The 17,216-nt window shown below is 31.7% G+C and overlaps 2 protein-coding genes across 4 annotated transcripts; one reads left to right on the top strand and one right to left on the bottom strand.

Annotated features, from left to right (window-relative positions):
• Positions 1-5,080: 5,080 nt before the first annotated feature.
• LOC125061432 (DNA-directed RNA polymerase I subunit rpa49-like) lies at positions 5,081-6,580 on the bottom strand. The gene is made up of 2 exons (XM_047666894.1): positions 6,039-6,580; positions 5,081-5,791 (listed from the first exon to the last, which is right to left on the bottom strand). Exons 1-2 carry the CDS (start codon positions 6,462-6,464, stop codon positions 5,147-5,149), a joined length of 1,071 nt encoding a protein of 356 aa, XP_047522850.1. The 5' UTR covers positions 6,465-6,580; the 3' UTR covers positions 5,081-5,146.
• A 420-nt stretch (positions 6,581-7,000) lies between these two features.
• Positions 7,001-14,494, top strand: LOC125061428 (muscle M-line assembly protein unc-89-like). 3 transcript variants are annotated; one of them, XM_047666887.1, is made up of 9 exons: positions 7,001-7,255; positions 8,228-8,432; positions 8,744-8,924; positions 9,491-9,597; positions 11,185-11,294; positions 12,001-12,107; positions 12,232-12,330; positions 12,524-12,822; positions 13,098-14,494. In XM_047666887.1, exons 2-9 carry the CDS (start codon positions 8,367-8,369, stop codon positions 13,347-13,349), a joined length of 1,221 nt encoding a protein of 406 aa, XP_047522843.1. In that variant the 5' UTR covers positions 7,001-7,255; positions 8,228-8,366; the 3' UTR covers positions 13,350-14,494. The 3 variants fall into 3 exon arrangements, with proteins under 3 accessions (XP_047522843.1, XP_047522845.1, XP_047522844.1); XM_047666889.1 differs by having other exon boundaries at positions 7,003-7,255; positions 8,228-8,428; XM_047666888.1 differs by having other exon boundaries at positions 7,006-7,255; positions 8,744-8,867.
• The last annotated feature ends 2,722 nt before the right edge of the window (positions 14,495-17,216 follow it).

The following is a 17,216-nucleotide window of genomic DNA, read 5'->3' as shown; positions in this document are numbered from 1 at the left end:
ATTATAATTTGTCTCTCGAACTTCAACAAACTCCAACCAACTCTCGCTAATTTTGCAGTCAAACTTACGTAGATTTTTTGAGTTACAATCGTAATGATACTATTGAAAAATGAACTTTAATAATTTTGACAGAAAAAAGTAATCAATACAAGATACATGACAATATTATGATTATGCATCTACAGTGGATATGGGGAAATTTATTTTTCATAGGTCAGCCACACTGATGCCAACTTCAGATTTTAAAAGATATGTGATATATTATGATATGCCAATTGTTGACACAATAGTGAATAGTAGGGATGAGACATACTTGCAAAATTCAATACCAGGGCTTCCAAGTACGAGTATGTAAAAATACCAGGTACGAAAACCAGGTATAAAAATACTTGAAAGTATTTGGTGGCAATCGTATCGTACAGTGTGTGTACCACAATCTTGCACGGCTTTTTATAAATGAAATCTTTCCTTCCTACTTTGTTTTGTTAATCACAGGCTTAGGACTGTCTGCTACTAATAGTGTTACGGTCATTTATCAGCTAGTTGTGAAATATAGTATTAGCAGGCGTAGTTAAAAGATTTCATTTCATTTTATATATGTACAACTTTTTTTTATTATATATATATATATATATATAGAATTCTCAATCATCATTTTTTATTTTGTTGGAGAAACAACAATTGCTCTAATTTTCGACTCCCGAGTCGGGATCTCCTTTCCGTCAATATGTTCCCTGCTACTGAAAATAGACGTTCGCAAGGCACGCTAGAAGCCATTGCATTTAATTTAATTTTGGCTAGTTTGGCTAAATTTGGATATATTTGCTGATTTATTCGCCACCATTCCAAAGGATTTGTGTCTGGAGACAAAACTGTGTCATCTAAATATTTTTGCGTCTCAATTATGGCTCTGCTATTGGCTGTGCCAGCTGGCCGCACATTGTGCATTTGTTTATTATAGTGTTTCCATAATAGGCTGTTAGATTTTTTCCCCTGGCTATCTGATATATTAGAAGTGGATGCTGAAGACTGATTTTTTTCATTTTCATTTATCATCGCGGTTACTAAGCCCACAATATACTTTTTAGTGCTGTCTGCAACATTTTCGTTCTCAAAGTATAACTTGTATCTCGGGTCTAAAAACATAGCGACGGTATAAGTTCGGCTTTGTTCCAAATTAGAAAACCGCGTGCCTATTTCTGAAAGCAGATCCTGTCGACACATTTCCACTTCATCAGGAAAAATGTCAATATTATTTTCTTGCCGATATGTCTGACTTGCGATTTCTTTGAGAGCGTTGGTAAGACCAATCGTTAAGGGGATAACCGAGCTTCCACTAACATACTTCTGTCCGCTCATCTCTCTTGTCACTTCTTCACATGGTTGTAACACTACTACCAAAGACTGGCAAATGTCCCATTCATATGTAGTAAGATTAATCAAATTGCCAGTGTCTAAATTACTCAAAGCACATTTGATTTCGTCTTTCAGTTCGACAAACCTCTCTATCATGTAAAATGTGGAGTTCCACCTTGTAGCGACATCTTGAATTGGCCTCTTCACTACTTTATTGGCCTGCTCCTGGTACTTTTTTAATTTATTCCAGGCTAAATTACTTCTTTTGAAGTAGGATACTATGGCTTTTACTTTGCCTATTATGCTATTTACGTTTGAGTGGGATAACACTTTTTGTACTGCTAGGTTAAGTGTGTGTGCATAACAGCCAAAATGTCTCCATTCTAATTGAAGTATGGCATTTTTTATATTAGCCCCGTTGTCCGACACTACAAGGAGGACCTTATCTAAAATGTTCCAATCTTGAGCCACATTTCTTAATTCTTGTGCTATATGAAGTGCCGTGTGACTGCTCTCAAATACTTTACATTCCAGTAAAACCGACTGAAGGATAAAATTTTTATCTACGTAATGACCCGTAACGGCTAGGTAAGAATCATTATTTCGTGACGTCCACATATCGGTCGTTAAACATACACTTTTTGCATCTTCATTTAAAGCTGTTTTTGTATTTATCTTTATTTCTTCATATAGCCCCGGCAATAAATTATTGGCGAAATACTTTCGTGATGGTATTGTATAATTTGGGAAAGCAAAATTTATTAATTCGCGAAATCCTTTGTCTTCTACTATTGAAAAAGGCTGTAAGTCCCATATGAACAAATTCATTAAATGATCATCAATTTGTTTTTTTATTTTTTGACAATCGCGCCGAAGGAATGCTGTAATACTGGATGGGTTCGGATTGGACCTTATCGTATTAGATGCGATAGTTTGTATAGCAGTATTGACTGCCGTAATTTGTGCAGTTTGTGAAGTATGCGCCTGTACCTCTTGTTCTTCTTGACGATCCACTTGTTGTTCCCTTCTCACTAAGTTAACGGAAATATGTTTTCTTTGTACATGCTTGGTAAGGTTTGACACTCCTGATTTGTATGAGATAATGACTTTGCACATTTTGCATTCAGCTTTATTTTCACCTTTGTCCACAAAATGATCCCAAGCCAAACTTTTCTTTGGAGCCATGGTTTGTGACTATATTATTATTTAGCACAAGTTTCTACCTATCTATGTATTTTAACTATTATCTAATAACGAAAACACAGTTTTATTTACACTCTATTACCTATTTAGAGTTCAAAAATCGTCTGTCCATTAAACTCGCGAAACTAAACTAAACACAGAATTAAAAAAATAACAGTTTTATACATCTATACACTCACTATTAATAGTTCGAAAATTGTCTTTAAATTCAATAAACTTCGGAAAAAATATTTGTAACTTAACTATTATCTAATGACGAAATCACAGTTTTATTTACACTCTATTACCTATTTCGAGTTCAAAAATTGTCGGTCCTTTAAACTCGCGAAACTAAACTAAACACAGTATTAAAAAAATAACAGTTTTATACATTTATACACTCACTAATTTATATTATATAATAAATCGAAAATTGACTTTAAAATCAATAAACTCCCGAAAAATTGCTTGTAATTTAGGTCACGGTTAGTCGTTGACGTAACAAGCTCGCACTCAAATCACAACTGACAAAAAATAAAAAAACGGAAACTAAACTATTACTTGAAATAAACAAACTTTAAGTGGCACATAAGTATATTTTTTAAAACAATACTTTTGTACACGCAATTATGTGTCTTTTGTGTATAGACATAAGAATGAATAGCGTGAACTAGTCAAAAGAAAGAGTAAAGTTACGATTATTGAATGTTAATACAATTATGTTCCTTATTTTGATCAGTATATGACGGTTATTTGTAAACGAAGGGCTCACGGCAAAATACTAAAATACTTGCATAGGAAATTGACTCGTGTTACTTTAAGAATAAAGACCATAATCGTCTCAGTGAAAAAAATACTTGCAAGTTTCACGTATTTTTTGTTGCAAATACGATTCTGCTTCTTATTTATATAATAAGATGGATCGATTTCCTATGCAAGTATTTTTTAGCCCTGTGCCCGATAGCACAGCAAATACTTTAGTTTTTGCAAGTATTTCTCGCGGCTTTATCGGCGCCGCCAAAATACTAAAATACTTGCATAGGAAATTGACTCGTGTCACTTTAAGAATAAAGACCATAATGGTCTCAGTGAAAAAAATACTTGCAAGTTTCACGTATTTTTTGTTGCAAATACGATTCTGCTTCTTATTTGTATAATAAGATGGATCGATTTCCTATGCAAGTATTTTCTCGCCCGATAGCACAGCAAATACTTTCATACTTGCAAGTATTTCCTTCCCGTACCAGGGCGCCGTCCTTCGAAGCAAAGCCCTGGTTTACAAACCTGGTATGGTAAATACGTCTCACTCCTAGTGAATAGTATGTCTGTTAAAATTTGTGTTTGTTTGAAAACTAAAAAGTAAAAACTGAGCCATCACCCATGACTTGTTGAAAGAGAGAGGATCTTTTGCTAATTTTTTTTGGAGCCTTTTGCATAAAGCTATCGTGTCTCAAGTATAATAAACTATATCTGTAATGTATCAATTTTCACCATCTTCAACTGCACTTCTAGAACGATGTATAGAATTAGCTAAACAAAATGAGCAGACTAATGCATGGAAAGAACGATTTTTAGTTAGTATGGACTCCAAAGTAAGTGATATTGCTGAAGAAACACTAGCTGTATGTAATCTAGAGAGTTCAGAAGAAATGGAAATAATTGTTAATCCGACTTATACTGACGACAAATATAGAGAGATAGAAGCGGACCCAATATTAAATATTAATATTTTATTTGAAGATGCCAATAATGGCGAATTATTAACAAAATTAGCACAGAATATAGATGATACATCTGCTGAAAAAATGTTTAATTACATGATGAAAAACCACATAAACTTGAAGTATATAGAAATCTTTTTTAAATATTTTTTACCGCATTACTTTAAACAACACCAGAGTCGGTTGTGTTTAGATGTTATGATAAATGCATATAACGTTTACCCAGCCCAGTTCCACATAATTTTAAAAAACATGGTGAATGATGAAACTAGTACAAATATTTTACAAGAGTTTGTTTCTACTCTAAGTCCTTCTAAACAGACTGACATTTTGAAAATCATTATGGCGTCTAATATTTCTACTAATACCTTTATGAGACACATATTTTCTATTCATGCTTGCTATAAAAATTGTACAGGAATTGAGAATATAGACAATTTTATATTTATTAAACTGAAAGAGGCATCAGGAGACTGTGTCACAGATAAGCAATATGGAAGACTTTTGTTTACATATTTACAAAACAAAAAAGATTGTAATAATATACATTTAAAGAAAATTGTGGAAATTCACAGATCCCCTTTTAGAAGACCATGTTTAAATCTATTAAATGGAATTTCTGAGAATTCTTGTTAAATTATTGTATTGATGAGTTATATTGTGCAAATGTGTTTCTTAAATGTTCATTTCATATTAAAATGACTGTTTTACAATGTTTAGGATTTTAAACACAGAATCACCCTCAGGATTTGATAAGCTCATGCACAATTATAACCAAGGTATAAAGAAAAAAATGTATTTCATTAAACTTAATTTAATTACTTTATTATTTATATTTATTTGTTTACTTTATAACTATATAATTATAACATATATTAGTTATGAAACTATTTCCTTCTTTTAAACACTTTGACTTGTAGAGGTAATTTTAGATGCAACACACTTTTATCACCTTGCTTTATTTGCGTTGCTCCCGTAACTCTTACTTTAGTTAAAACAGTCCTAGGTGCAATTTTCATGACCTCACACACAGTATCCATAGATATTTTAAAATTGTTCATTAAAAGTAATAAAACAACAAAATGACAGAATGCTTTATCTTTATACTCAGTTGGACGTCCACGTTTATTATTAATAGATGTTGTAAAATTTTGAATTATGATTGTGTTTAGCGTAACTGAACTATTACATATATGATAAGTTTTCTTGTTTATGTCTCTCAAAGTTGCAGTAAAGAATTTTGCTAGACAACTTGCATAAATGCCATATACTTTTTGCATTTCTGTGGGATTTTTATCAACTATAGCTTGTATGGATGGTAGTATTTCCTCACTACAATCCTTATCTTCAATTTCAGATAAAATCTTTTCAAAATCATCTTCATTAATTATTTTCTTTGTGTCATAAACATCTTCAACACTTGTTGCTGCTCTATTTATTGGTGGTACATAGAAATCATCTGATTCAGTTATATTCTCATAGTTAGATATATCAAGCTGATCTACACTCACATTTGCTATAGTTTTTTCAACCTGAAAACATTTTGTAAAATATATTTATTTTCATTAATATATAACTATATTCAACAATTGCAACATTTTAGTACTTATCTACAGAATAAGTGCACCAAAATTAGCACCAAAGAAAAACGATGTTCATATATTTAAAACGACTTGAGCATTGAGGTAAATCTAGCATGCATATATTGAATTTACTTTAGAATATAATTCTAACGACGTACATTCACTAACATTTATTATAGTAGAACAAACTCTTTACCTGTTGAGTAACTGTTTCGACATTCATCTTTAGTTTCTCTCTCTGTTCCATTCGTTTTTTCTGCTTCTTTGAACCAAATTTACGGCTTAACTCTAATCCACTCGTCTCCAGGAGTTGAGATGCATTCAGATCATTTTTAATGACTGGTTTTAATTCAACATGACCTGCTTCTATTATGCGAACTTTCCCTGTATTTCGATCTCGAGCGATTAACAATGTTTTCCCTATTGATTCACATTCTTCTTCTCCTGTATAAACAATATCTCCCAGTTGAGTTAATACTGTTTTTTTGTCGTTATCTTCATTAGTAAACAATGAACACTTGGTATCATTAAATTCGGCCGTAACATATGCATTTTGAAAATTAACTATCATCGGATAAGATGATCGTTTCGGATACACCACATCTGCAGTTAATTCTGTCATATTTTAGTTATATTGTTAATGAAACTGGATCATAGCACGTGATAAACTCTAATGTTATTTTAAGGTTATATTACAAAAGTAAATAAATACTATCAAGTATCATTGAAAGTCTATCAATGGTTAGGTTGGAAATTGACAGTGAGCAACGTACACGTCAAACATATAATGTCAATTTTTGGTTGGCAGAAAATTATCCCAGATAATCATTCGCTACGTACTAGCCACTATAAACTATACCAAATCTAGGTCCTACTCCTATATAACTTTAGGCAGTATGTTTACTATTTACTTACAAAATTGGTAAATAAAATAATTGTATATAGGAATGAAATGAAAAATTTAAATTCTTTTCTTAATATAAATATTTTTGGTGAAAAGAGTTCTAACGGCATTTAGTTTTTAAAAATAGAATAACAGAGCTCAACGAGTAACTCGTTGCCATATTGACACAGTTTTGGCTTATCCTAAATTAACAAGAGCATGTTTCTCTTTTAGAACGGTAATTACATAAATAATTCTCCATCAAAATATCCATACAAAACGATAAAAACAAAGACAAAAGCCGGTGTTTCACTACCGTGAAGTTATTTTGGGGTGTATTTCGGACGAAGTTCATACTTCATAACGGTCGCCATTTGCGCCACGACCACTCTTGGGTGTTAGTGAAAAGTTATTATTTTAGGTTATTCCTAAGTGTTATTTAAACTGTTAGATCGTGCAACGAAACAGCAATATTTGGAAATACGTAATACATAAAAGTTATAAAATCGTGTGTGAAGTGTGTTTAATATGTAAGTTAACATCATTTTAATTTAATTCGTGTACACACGTGTTTTCGCTTTCAATTTTACACAGCAGAATTGCTTGCGTAGCCTATCAATTGTAATATACCGCGCTGGCATTTCTATAAAAGTAGTAAAATGTAAAATAATCCAGTTGTTAAAAGTAGGTCTTGTTCTATTTTTACCGCAGTCAAGTTTCGTGTTTTTATATGTATATGTAAATAATGGTTTGTGAAAGTAGGATCTAAGGCAGCATAAGTTGCTTCCATTCACCGATATGCGTATTTACTATTTATTGGCCATGTTGATAATTCTATAAAGTATCTTTTTTAATTTTTTTATGATATTGATTAAACAATTCATTAGTAGATTACTACCTATGAATTGGTTTATATGGTACAATCCGCGTGTCACCTCGTGGTGCATTACGTTCCTGCGTATATTATCTTCCGAATATACTCAGTATCTGAGCCCTATATATCCCCTTTACCAATAAACTTTACCAAGTATTATATATAAATATTAGTTTTAAGCTTCCAGTAAATACATTTCAGCTTTAAGCTGTCAATTATAAGGCATAATTGAAAATTTGGCATATTTTAAATTTACTTTTAGATGGACTAAATATACTCATTAGTAGTTTAGAAAGTGGTGTTAATGTAAATTTTTCTTATGTTTCCTGAAGCATGCACAGAAATGGAAAATGCTAATTTTGTTTATAACTAAAAAGGCCTGCCATAGCATAAAGATAATAATTATAAACTAAATATTTTTTCCTTTTTGTGTTGCGTAGAAAACCTTATGTGGTTGATTGATAGATGTATATAAGATTTGTATTTACAATTGATTTTTTATATTCTGTTCCATCTTAACCCAAACTACAAATCATTTTGTGGTATACATTTAATTTAAACTTAGGACACCTAAACAAACCAAGCTATACTGGAGGATAATTTTAAATAATATGAATTTTAATTCTAGATGCACTGAAATTTAGAAATGAAAAACAGATTACCTCAGAAAAATATATTTGATAAACTTATGAGAAGAGTGCCTACATTTATTAATTATTAATCTACATTAAGCATTGGTTTATACACAGTACCTGAGTGTTACAATTATGAAAATACCAGAGACTGGAAATGTTGGAGCATATTATGGCAATGAAGAACATGGACAGTGGCAGGTGATTTTTATAATTATTTATACTTTTTTTTTTATAGAACAGCGCGCAAACGGGCAGGAGGCTCACCTGATGCTAAGTGATACCGCCGCCCATGGACACTTTTCAATGCCAGAGGGCTCGCAAGTGCGTAGCCGGCCTTTCTATAAAATGTTATATAATCCAGTTGTTAAAAGTAGCTATATCTGCAGTATATCTTCTTCTTCTATCTTCTTCTTCTTACTTATATTTTAATGATATAAATAAGCACTTCACTCTAAATAACTTATTCAAAAAGTTCTTCTTCAAAGACTAATAAGAAATTATTTTTCCAGCCAAATGGTGTGATCATAGATAACGGAGTGGGTGGTGGGATTGTTGGTAGTGGAGACGCAGGTGTACTAAGACCACCCGCACCTGTATACCCTGTGCACATGCCAAGAGGGGGCCCAATGAGCGGTGAGTGTATGATAGTCCACTGGTGCATGGGACAGAATATGTACTCAAGTGAGTGCGGTAAGTAGATATTTCAATGAGGCTTGGTGCCCAAAATTTATGGTAACATATGTCTGCTTCATTGATTTTGAATTCTTCAATAAATTTAAATTGGTTTAAGAATTCCCTCAGAGATACAACCTCCAAATGTTTAAAAAGTGAGCCTACTCCTCCCTCAAAGGCCGGCAACGCACCCACTAAAAATAGGTGTCTATGGGCTGCGTAGACTGCCCTTTTTGGTCGTCCCGCAAGCTCGTTTGCCCCCCCTATTATATTAAAAAAAAAAAAAAAAAAGAATGACAAAACAAAATGTGCATCTCTAATGAAGTCAACTTTATTGTAGAACTAGAATGATTATTTTCCATATTAAAGTCGGTCTGTTCTTTCAAGTGACAAATTTTGAATATAACATGACAAATATAAAAATAAAAATTTACTATAATGGATTTTTATAGTTATATTGCTATTTTAGCAGTTAGAGTTTTTATTATTATGAACAAAGAAACAAAAACAGTTATGTAACTTTTTCTGAAAATTATTTAATATTTCATATGAAATTTAATATTAGTATTTTGATTGATTAATAGGTTACATGATGGGTGGTGGTTACTATGGTGCAGCTGGTCCAGGGTATCCACCTGATGACTTTTCTGACTACATGTGGATGGAAAATGAAGAAGAGTTTGACAAACAGGTAAAAAGGAATTTTAAATGAATATCACGGGTGATATAACAATCTGTGTTATAAGTTGATGTATGGATGAACTCCTTTTGTTTATTTTAAAGATTCTTAGAGAATATAAGCAGTGAAATTGCTTATAAAAATAAAAAATCAATGTGTATATCGCTTGCCCAGAAATTCTTAAAGCACTATTACGACTATTTTAATGTTGTCTCATTTGTGAAGCTGTCTTTATTCAACGGAAATTGTTGTAATACTGGTTTATCCAATCTCCCCTGAAATAGATCGCTACAACCATAAAATAGTTTTAGTTATTGTAATTCTACCAAATATGGATAAAAAATTATTTGACAGTTTAATAAATTGTAATAATAAAATATAAAACTACTATGTATAACTGTGTGAATTATTTATTTAATTTATTGGGTAAAATAGCAATATTTAAAAAATATTAATACAAATCTATATTTCTTTTTACTTTTCTTACTTTAATATGCCATTAGTTTTGGGGAATTTATTTATTTTCCTCTTTACTATTTTTAGAGTAACTTAATACTAATACAATAGAAAACTAACCTTAAAACAAAATGTAAACATAACAAGTAAAAACTTAAAACCTAATTATAAATAATGCAATTCTCTTGAATTCAGCCAGTGTGCAACTAAATATATCCGTCTCACAAGCAATAATATTTAGGGTGCCCGAGGCACTACCAGCAATTGCGACCGCTTACTACGCCGAGTGTGGTTTTTTGGCACACGCAGCCCTAGGCTCCAACATTTCCGCATTATATATTTTACCTCTAAGGACCTTAAGAAATACAATGTGATAGTAAGGTCCTTACCTCTAACTTGTTGTTGTAACATGTTTCAATTTCAATATCTTGCTTGTAAAGGCACACATTGTGATAAAATGACTTCTTGGTCAAAAAATGTGAGCCGTCACGGGACGCCTGGCAGATGTAAACATCGACGTTATTTTGTAAAAGTAATATGCAGAAAAGAACAGATTGTGATAGAAACTAAATATTACATAATTATTAAATAAAATATTACGATTTTTTTTCAGATAACGATGACTATTTATTGAATAAACATTTATTTTCATTAAATACAAAAATTTACGATATTATTTCAAATCGTGACTACTTAATTCGTTTAATCAGTGACTTCGAAATACACACACCGTACACCCTACTGCATATAGACTGTATATATACCATCATATAGCGTGGCGACGCGTCGCCACGGCATGCGTCGCCAGAAATCGGTTTTACGTGCGGCTATAGATGTTTCACATCAATAAATATGTGCCTTACATAGAAGGCCTGGCCCAGCATATCTTTATATATATAATTCTTCTGTGAGTGTGTATGTCACTGAACTTCTCTCAAACGACTGGACCGATTTTGATGAAATTTTTTGTGTGTGTTCAAGGGGATCTGGGAATGGTTTAGATTCACAAATCAGCCCGGCAGGTGGCGCTGCAATCGGTACTTTCATACTTTAATATCCTAATAGCTTGAAATATCATGCAGGACAACGTCTGTGGGGTCCACTAGTTGGATTATAATAAAATTAAACTTACCTTGTACACAGGTGATGCAACAGCTGGAAGAAGAGGCGCTAATGGAGCAATGCATAGAAGCTATGTTAGAAGACGAACAGCGAGAAAGACGTGCCGCAAGGGACAATGGACACGGCTCAACGTAAGTACCAAAACCTATATAGCTATACAATATGGTATGGTTGAATAACCTATATGGTAACGTTATATATGGACTCTCGTAAGTCTAACTAGGCATTTTCTATGAATCTTACCTTCCAAAATAATAATAATAATCAGTGGCGCTACAACCTCTTTAGGTCTTGGCCTCACATTTCTGAATCTGTTTCATGATCAGTTTTAAATCTGATAGGCAAGTAGGTGATCAGCCTCCAGTGCCTGACACACGCCTTCGTCTTTTTGGGTCTAAGACATGTCGGTTTCCTCACGATGTTTTCCTTCACCGTTCGAGCAAATGTTAAATGCGCACATAGAAAGAAAGTCCATTGGTGTACAGCCGGGGATCAAACCTACGACCTTAGGTGTGAGAGTCGCACGCTGAAGCCACTAGGCCAACCTCTTACCTTCCAAAGTGCCGGAAGTAAAAAAAAAATCTGTATAAATCCATCGCTCCAAACTGACGGACAGTTATATTGGTTCTATTAACTGAAAAATCCCATAACCCTCTAATGTGCATTGAACCGACATTACTATACAATAGTATAAAAATCGTTATTATTTATAAATATGCATTGGAAACCTTTATAATAATAATAAAATCTTCAGTGTTTTGGACTTTTTAAATCGGTATTACCAAAGAAAAAAAATATATAATAAACTTATGAATGATTACATTATTTGTATTTCAGCACAAGCAACAGTTCAACTCCTGTGTCCCTTCAAGAAGCCATCTCAAAGTCTACCCTTAATCCCTTAGCTGCTGAGTTTGTGCCAGGAAGAGCTCGTCCACCACCAGGTCAGTAACCATAACTGTATACTCCCCATACATACTCTCTTTTTATGTATATAATTGAATTGCATCTGATATACTTCAATATCTGAATTTAATAATTATATTTAGCTTTTGTATTGTATTTCAGAAGAGAGATCAGATCCACCAGAATCAAAGGAGCTACCCAAGGAAGATACACAGACCACTGAACCAGAAAGTACAGATGCACAGATTACAGATGAAAAAGGTTGGTAGAGACTACAGATATTATGTAAAATCAAAAATTAATATTTATAATAACTGCAAATTATAACTTGAAGTGTGTTCAATTAATGTTCATGTTTTGTCCATATTTCTCAGTTTATTGACATAATTGAGATTGTTTAACAATTCTTCTTCTGTTCTATGGTTATTCTTTAAAATTCAATATTTTTCTTCAGAATCAACACCACAAACAGAACCTCCAGAAGTGAGTGCAGCAGATGTTCAACCAATCGAAGACGACAAGAAGTCAAAAGAAAAACCCAAATCAAAGTCTGACAAGAAGAAGCCAGAAGTTAAACCGAAAGCAAAAGTTGACAATAAAGTAAAAAAAGACCCCAAACTTAAAACTGTACAAAGTGATGTGAAAGCCGCCCCAAGTGAAAGTGTTAAGAATGAAATTAAAAGTGTTCAAAGCGAGAAATGTGTCAAAAGTGAAGTGCAAAGTGAAGATAACCAGAGCATAGAGGTTGTTAAGGTAAATTTTATGTACAAAAATATATCTTAGAAAATCATGTAATCACTTGTGCCTTCTGAACCAAAACATACAGATTCTTTCTTAAAAATTTATTGTAAGTTGTTTAGCACGGAAAAAAATATGAAAATATGATTCTACAAAATATTTATTTAATAAATAGGTTTTCTTGAATTAAATAGTTACACATCTATACAGAGTGGTTTCTATATTAAGAATGTTTTATAGAAAATAATTTTCAAACATATAATATTGACTTGGTTTGTATGGGTTTCCAGCAATCATCCCAACCACCATCCGACGAGCCTTCATCTGGATTCAAACCCGTAAACTACGCAGCAGCTGCTAAGGCCAACAAACCCAAGAAAGCCACTACGCCTCCTGCCTCACTCCCCGAGAAGACCATACCACCCAAAACTGAGAAACCAAAAGATAAAAACCCACCGAAAACCACAGCCCCAAAAGTAAAAACCGACAAACCGGCTGTCAAAGTTGACAAACCGATCCAAAGGAAGAATTCAACTAAATAAAAAAATACAAATTATCTTTGGGTTAAAATTTAAATGTACAAAAATATGTAAGTGATTAAAATTATGTGGGTTTGCAGTTTTGACATATTAACATATAAATTATCAAACAAACCGTTTCAAACCCGCTTAGTTTTATATCTTTCGGTAATATTTCGGTAATATTTTGGTAATATTTAGGTAACTGCTTGGTTGAGTAAGTGTCAAAAAATGTAGATGAAATATGCTTTAAAAGGCGCAAAATGAACTGTCAAATTTGTAGATATTGACATTTGACACGCTCCATAGACAAGATCAGCCAAGTGAAATTCAAATTTCGCACGTTTTATGTATTTTAATGTATATCTGGGGTGTATTCCTTTTTAGTGTATGAATAACTAATGTAAAATTATTATGTGATATTATCCAAGTTGCATTTTTCCCTACGAAAAATTTTATAATTGACAAAAAAAAATTTAAAAAGCATGTAAAAATATATGGTATTGTTATATAAGTTTATTATAAATTTAAAAATATTAGAGTTGTTAGTAATTGGATGATGTGACTTTTTTCAATAATTTAACAAAAATCGAAAATGTCGTTGGATGTTTCTGTAAAAATACTGAAGATTTATACAAACTTTAAAATTTCTTTATATTTTTGTTTTACATGCAGGTATTATAAAAAGTCACACCAACCATGATTAATTTTAATGAAGTCCAATATAATTAGATATTGAATATTGAAAAAAAAAATGTACATTTACTATATTAAAAATGTATATTGCACGTTTCGCGTGAAGTTAATATAGCTAGCACTAAGGAAAGTAGGATTGCATAGTTATTTGAAATCTTTTTTGAATTATGTTTACTCACTAACAATTTCGTTTAAAATTCAATTGAAGTGTTGCATGCTGTTATATAATTAAATCCAGAATTTACAGAAGTAAAGCTACAAGAACAGAATATCCGTTTCAAGCAAAAATATAAAGATATCTCGGCTGACTGGAGAGCTCAATTCTTTTGTACGCGCGACAAAAAATTTTTTAGAAATTTTTATAGTAACTAATAAATAAGGCCTTAATCCAGAAATTATTAGAGAATATAATACAAAAGGAATGATGTAAGTTAAAGTTTAACTGTATTGATCGGCAAAATCTATAATTTTTTTTTAAATATGACGCTATATAAATTAGACACCTTTTCACTACCTAATCTTAGATTAAAATTATTACATGACCTGGCTACGAGTCTTTTAGTCAAAGAACATAGCTGTTCCAAAATCGGGGTTACCACTTTTTTCGATTGCCAGTTGCCACACCAAAATTCAGATTTTGGGATCAATCTGGAGAGCAGAATTTTCATAGAAGATATTTCTGGATTGATTTCAAACTAGGGTTTATTATAGGGATGTTAAATATTAATATAGAATGTAATAAAGTTATTGTTTTATTTAGTTTAGATTGTTTGTTTTAAAATAAGCTACATTAGTTATCTGTTTGACATTTGCTGATGTACTCTAGTTTGGGATGACAGTATTATCTATTCCCATAGGTTCAGAGATTATTAACACTCTTATCTGATTTTATCTTTTGATCTTGTGTTTGAATATTAGCGTAAGAGCTGTTACATTTCATGGATGGGAATCAGCGAATGTAAAAGCAGATTTTAAGAGTGGGTTTTGGACTATAAAAATTTGTGTTTCGGTATTTAGATCAATTTATCTTTATTCCTTCAAATGAAATATCCTTACTATCCTCTATTAACTTTATTTCTAGTCTAAACTATGTATCATTAGACTGTAGAAAATTGATCTAAATTGTTAAAATTAGTTTTCTTCACTTAATAAATATCGCACGATTAAAAATAATTCGGTTTTTTGTTTTTAAATAGCTCTTGATTGTATATTTAGTTTTGTGCGATTATATATTCTAAATTATGTTTAAATACACATTATTTTAAATTATATTATTCGTCACAACAGTAATAGTAATAGACGAATTTTGTCAATATATTATGTACAATACTGTAAAATAGCATTTTATTTATTTCCTATATAAGTATAGCTCCGTTTACATCACGTGTAAAAGGCCGCCCCAAAGTTTAAATTCCAGACTTCCTTTCATCCTGTAATTAATGCAAAGCATAAACTTTCCATGAAACATCTACCATCTAAAAACTTCACACTAAGTCCTGTTAATATTTTATAAAATGGCAGAGCTATATTAATATGTCATTAATCATTATACCTCTGGCGCGGGTGAGTTTGAAAAAACCTGAATTTGAAGTGTTAAAAATATGTTTTTCCTTTACTTTGTCATAGTTTTTACCGTTAAAGTACATATAGTTAGGGGTTCTGTTACTACCTACCTATATTTATATAAATAAACCATAATTAAACTTATTTTAACCAAATATTTTTGCCTGTATATTTTTCTCAGGCACTGGGGGAAAAAATAACATTGTTCGATATCTTAATTCCATGATAGGTACAGCATTTAGGATGGAAAAAAGGCTAGGAAGAAGCAAAATATGAAATAATCGATAATTCATTATAGTGAGTACAATAGGATAGGTGACCAGCCATTCTGACGTCACAATGGACGGTCACTAAAATTGTTGTGGTTCTCCCAAGATACTAAGGAAGCAATTGTCTTGTAGAAGGAATTAAATAGAAGCAATTGGGAAGTAATTTTTAAACGACATTTTAACCTTCTACAAGACTAGTGACCGGCCATTCTGACGCTCACAAATATGATCCTGTAAGTAAGAACTGACGTGGTAGTCATAAGTCTCGACTCAAGGAATAAGATTCTGGGTCGGGACATAGCAAGTATAACTACCGTATGTCAAGTCTTTATATATATATATCTCTTGGCTTGAATTTTTGAATGAATGATAGACCAACAAGTATAGATAAAACTTTATTGTATTTACATAGAAATTAATAATTATCATAATATATTACAAGTTTAATTAAATGTCAACTACCCTACTTAGCGAAATCCGTTTTTCTCGTGTTTGAAACCTATCAATGCAATGTTTCAATCAAATGTCAAAATCACGTTAATTATAAAAAATATAACTCAATGCAAAAATAAGATCATATAAGTATTTCTTGCGATTAAGTGCAATTTTGCAGTGTCATATCAGGTATAAAAGTATCTTCGTTGCCATATTTACATTATACAGGGGCTTGAGACAAAATTACTTTGTATCAGGAGTGAGCCACTAACGCCAAACGAAGTTATATATTTCGTGAAAGCACTTAATAATAATTATAATTAAAGCTATAATAAACAGATAATTGTTTTCTTTTATCTCCATATCAATTTGATTTTAACTCATAAATCTTATTTGTGAGTTAAAATCAAATTGATACATAAATCCACTCAAGTATTTATAATGTTATACTATCTATATGTAGATTAACATAAAAATTGTATGGAAAACATCGTTCCATGGCCGTATTAGGAACTAAATAATAAAGAAGGAAGTTTTCGAATATTCTATATAGTTCTTAATAACTATCGAAATAGTTTTGCTATTTTTCGTAGGTACATTAATATACCAACTCATAGGGCGGATCTAGCGTCCGCAACGAAAATCCGTATCCAGTATATAACGACCGTGTGTTTATTGGTCTAAGATCCCGATATAGAACGACCTTCACCGAGATGCTTATTTAATGAAACGTATTTTATATTTAATTTAATATGTCAATAAATATAATCCATATGGGTTGCCTAGCAAATTTCAGTCCAGAGTATTTTAATTAATATTAAAAAAAAATATTTTTTTAAACATTTCACCGGTATGATTATTAGATAAATTCTATACCAATCGAAAGTATTAAGCCCATAGAATATGCAAACGATAGGTTGTTTAAAAA

Source organism: Pieris napi, chromosome 23 (genome assembly GCF_905475465.1).
Source record: "Pieris napi chromosome 23, ilPieNapi1.2, whole genome shotgun sequence".
In the NCBI taxonomy this organism is placed as follows: domain Eukaryota; kingdom Metazoa; phylum Arthropoda; class Insecta; order Lepidoptera; family Pieridae; genus Pieris; species Pieris napi.
Note: the sequence above shows the minus strand (reverse complement) of the source record. Positions and strands in the feature narration are given on the sequence as shown.

What these genes read in the sequence shown, in the direction of transcription:
- LOC125061432 (XM_047666894.1), bottom strand. Translation starts at nt 6,464, where the DNA reads ATGACAGAATTAACTGCAGATGTGGTGTATCCGAAACGATCATCTTAT. An exon ending in TCGAAACAGTTACTCAACAG is followed by an intron (nt 5,792 to 6,038) that starts GTAAAGAGTTTG and finishes AAATGTTTTCAG; the next exon opens with GTTGAAAAAACTATAGCAAA.
- LOC125061428 (XM_047666887.1), top strand. Translation starts at nt 8,367, where the DNA reads ATGAAAATACCAGAGACTGGAAATGTTGGAGCATATTATGGCAATGAA. An exon ending in AAGAAGAGTTTGACAAACAG is followed by an intron (nt 9,598 to 11,184) that starts GTAAAAAGGAAT and finishes CCTTGTACACAG; the next exon opens with GTGATGCAACAGCTGGAAGA. An exon ending in AAGAGCTCGTCCACCACCAG is followed by an intron (nt 12,108 to 12,231) that starts GTCAGTAACCAT and finishes ATTGTATTTCAG; the next exon opens with AAGAGAGATCAGATCCACCA.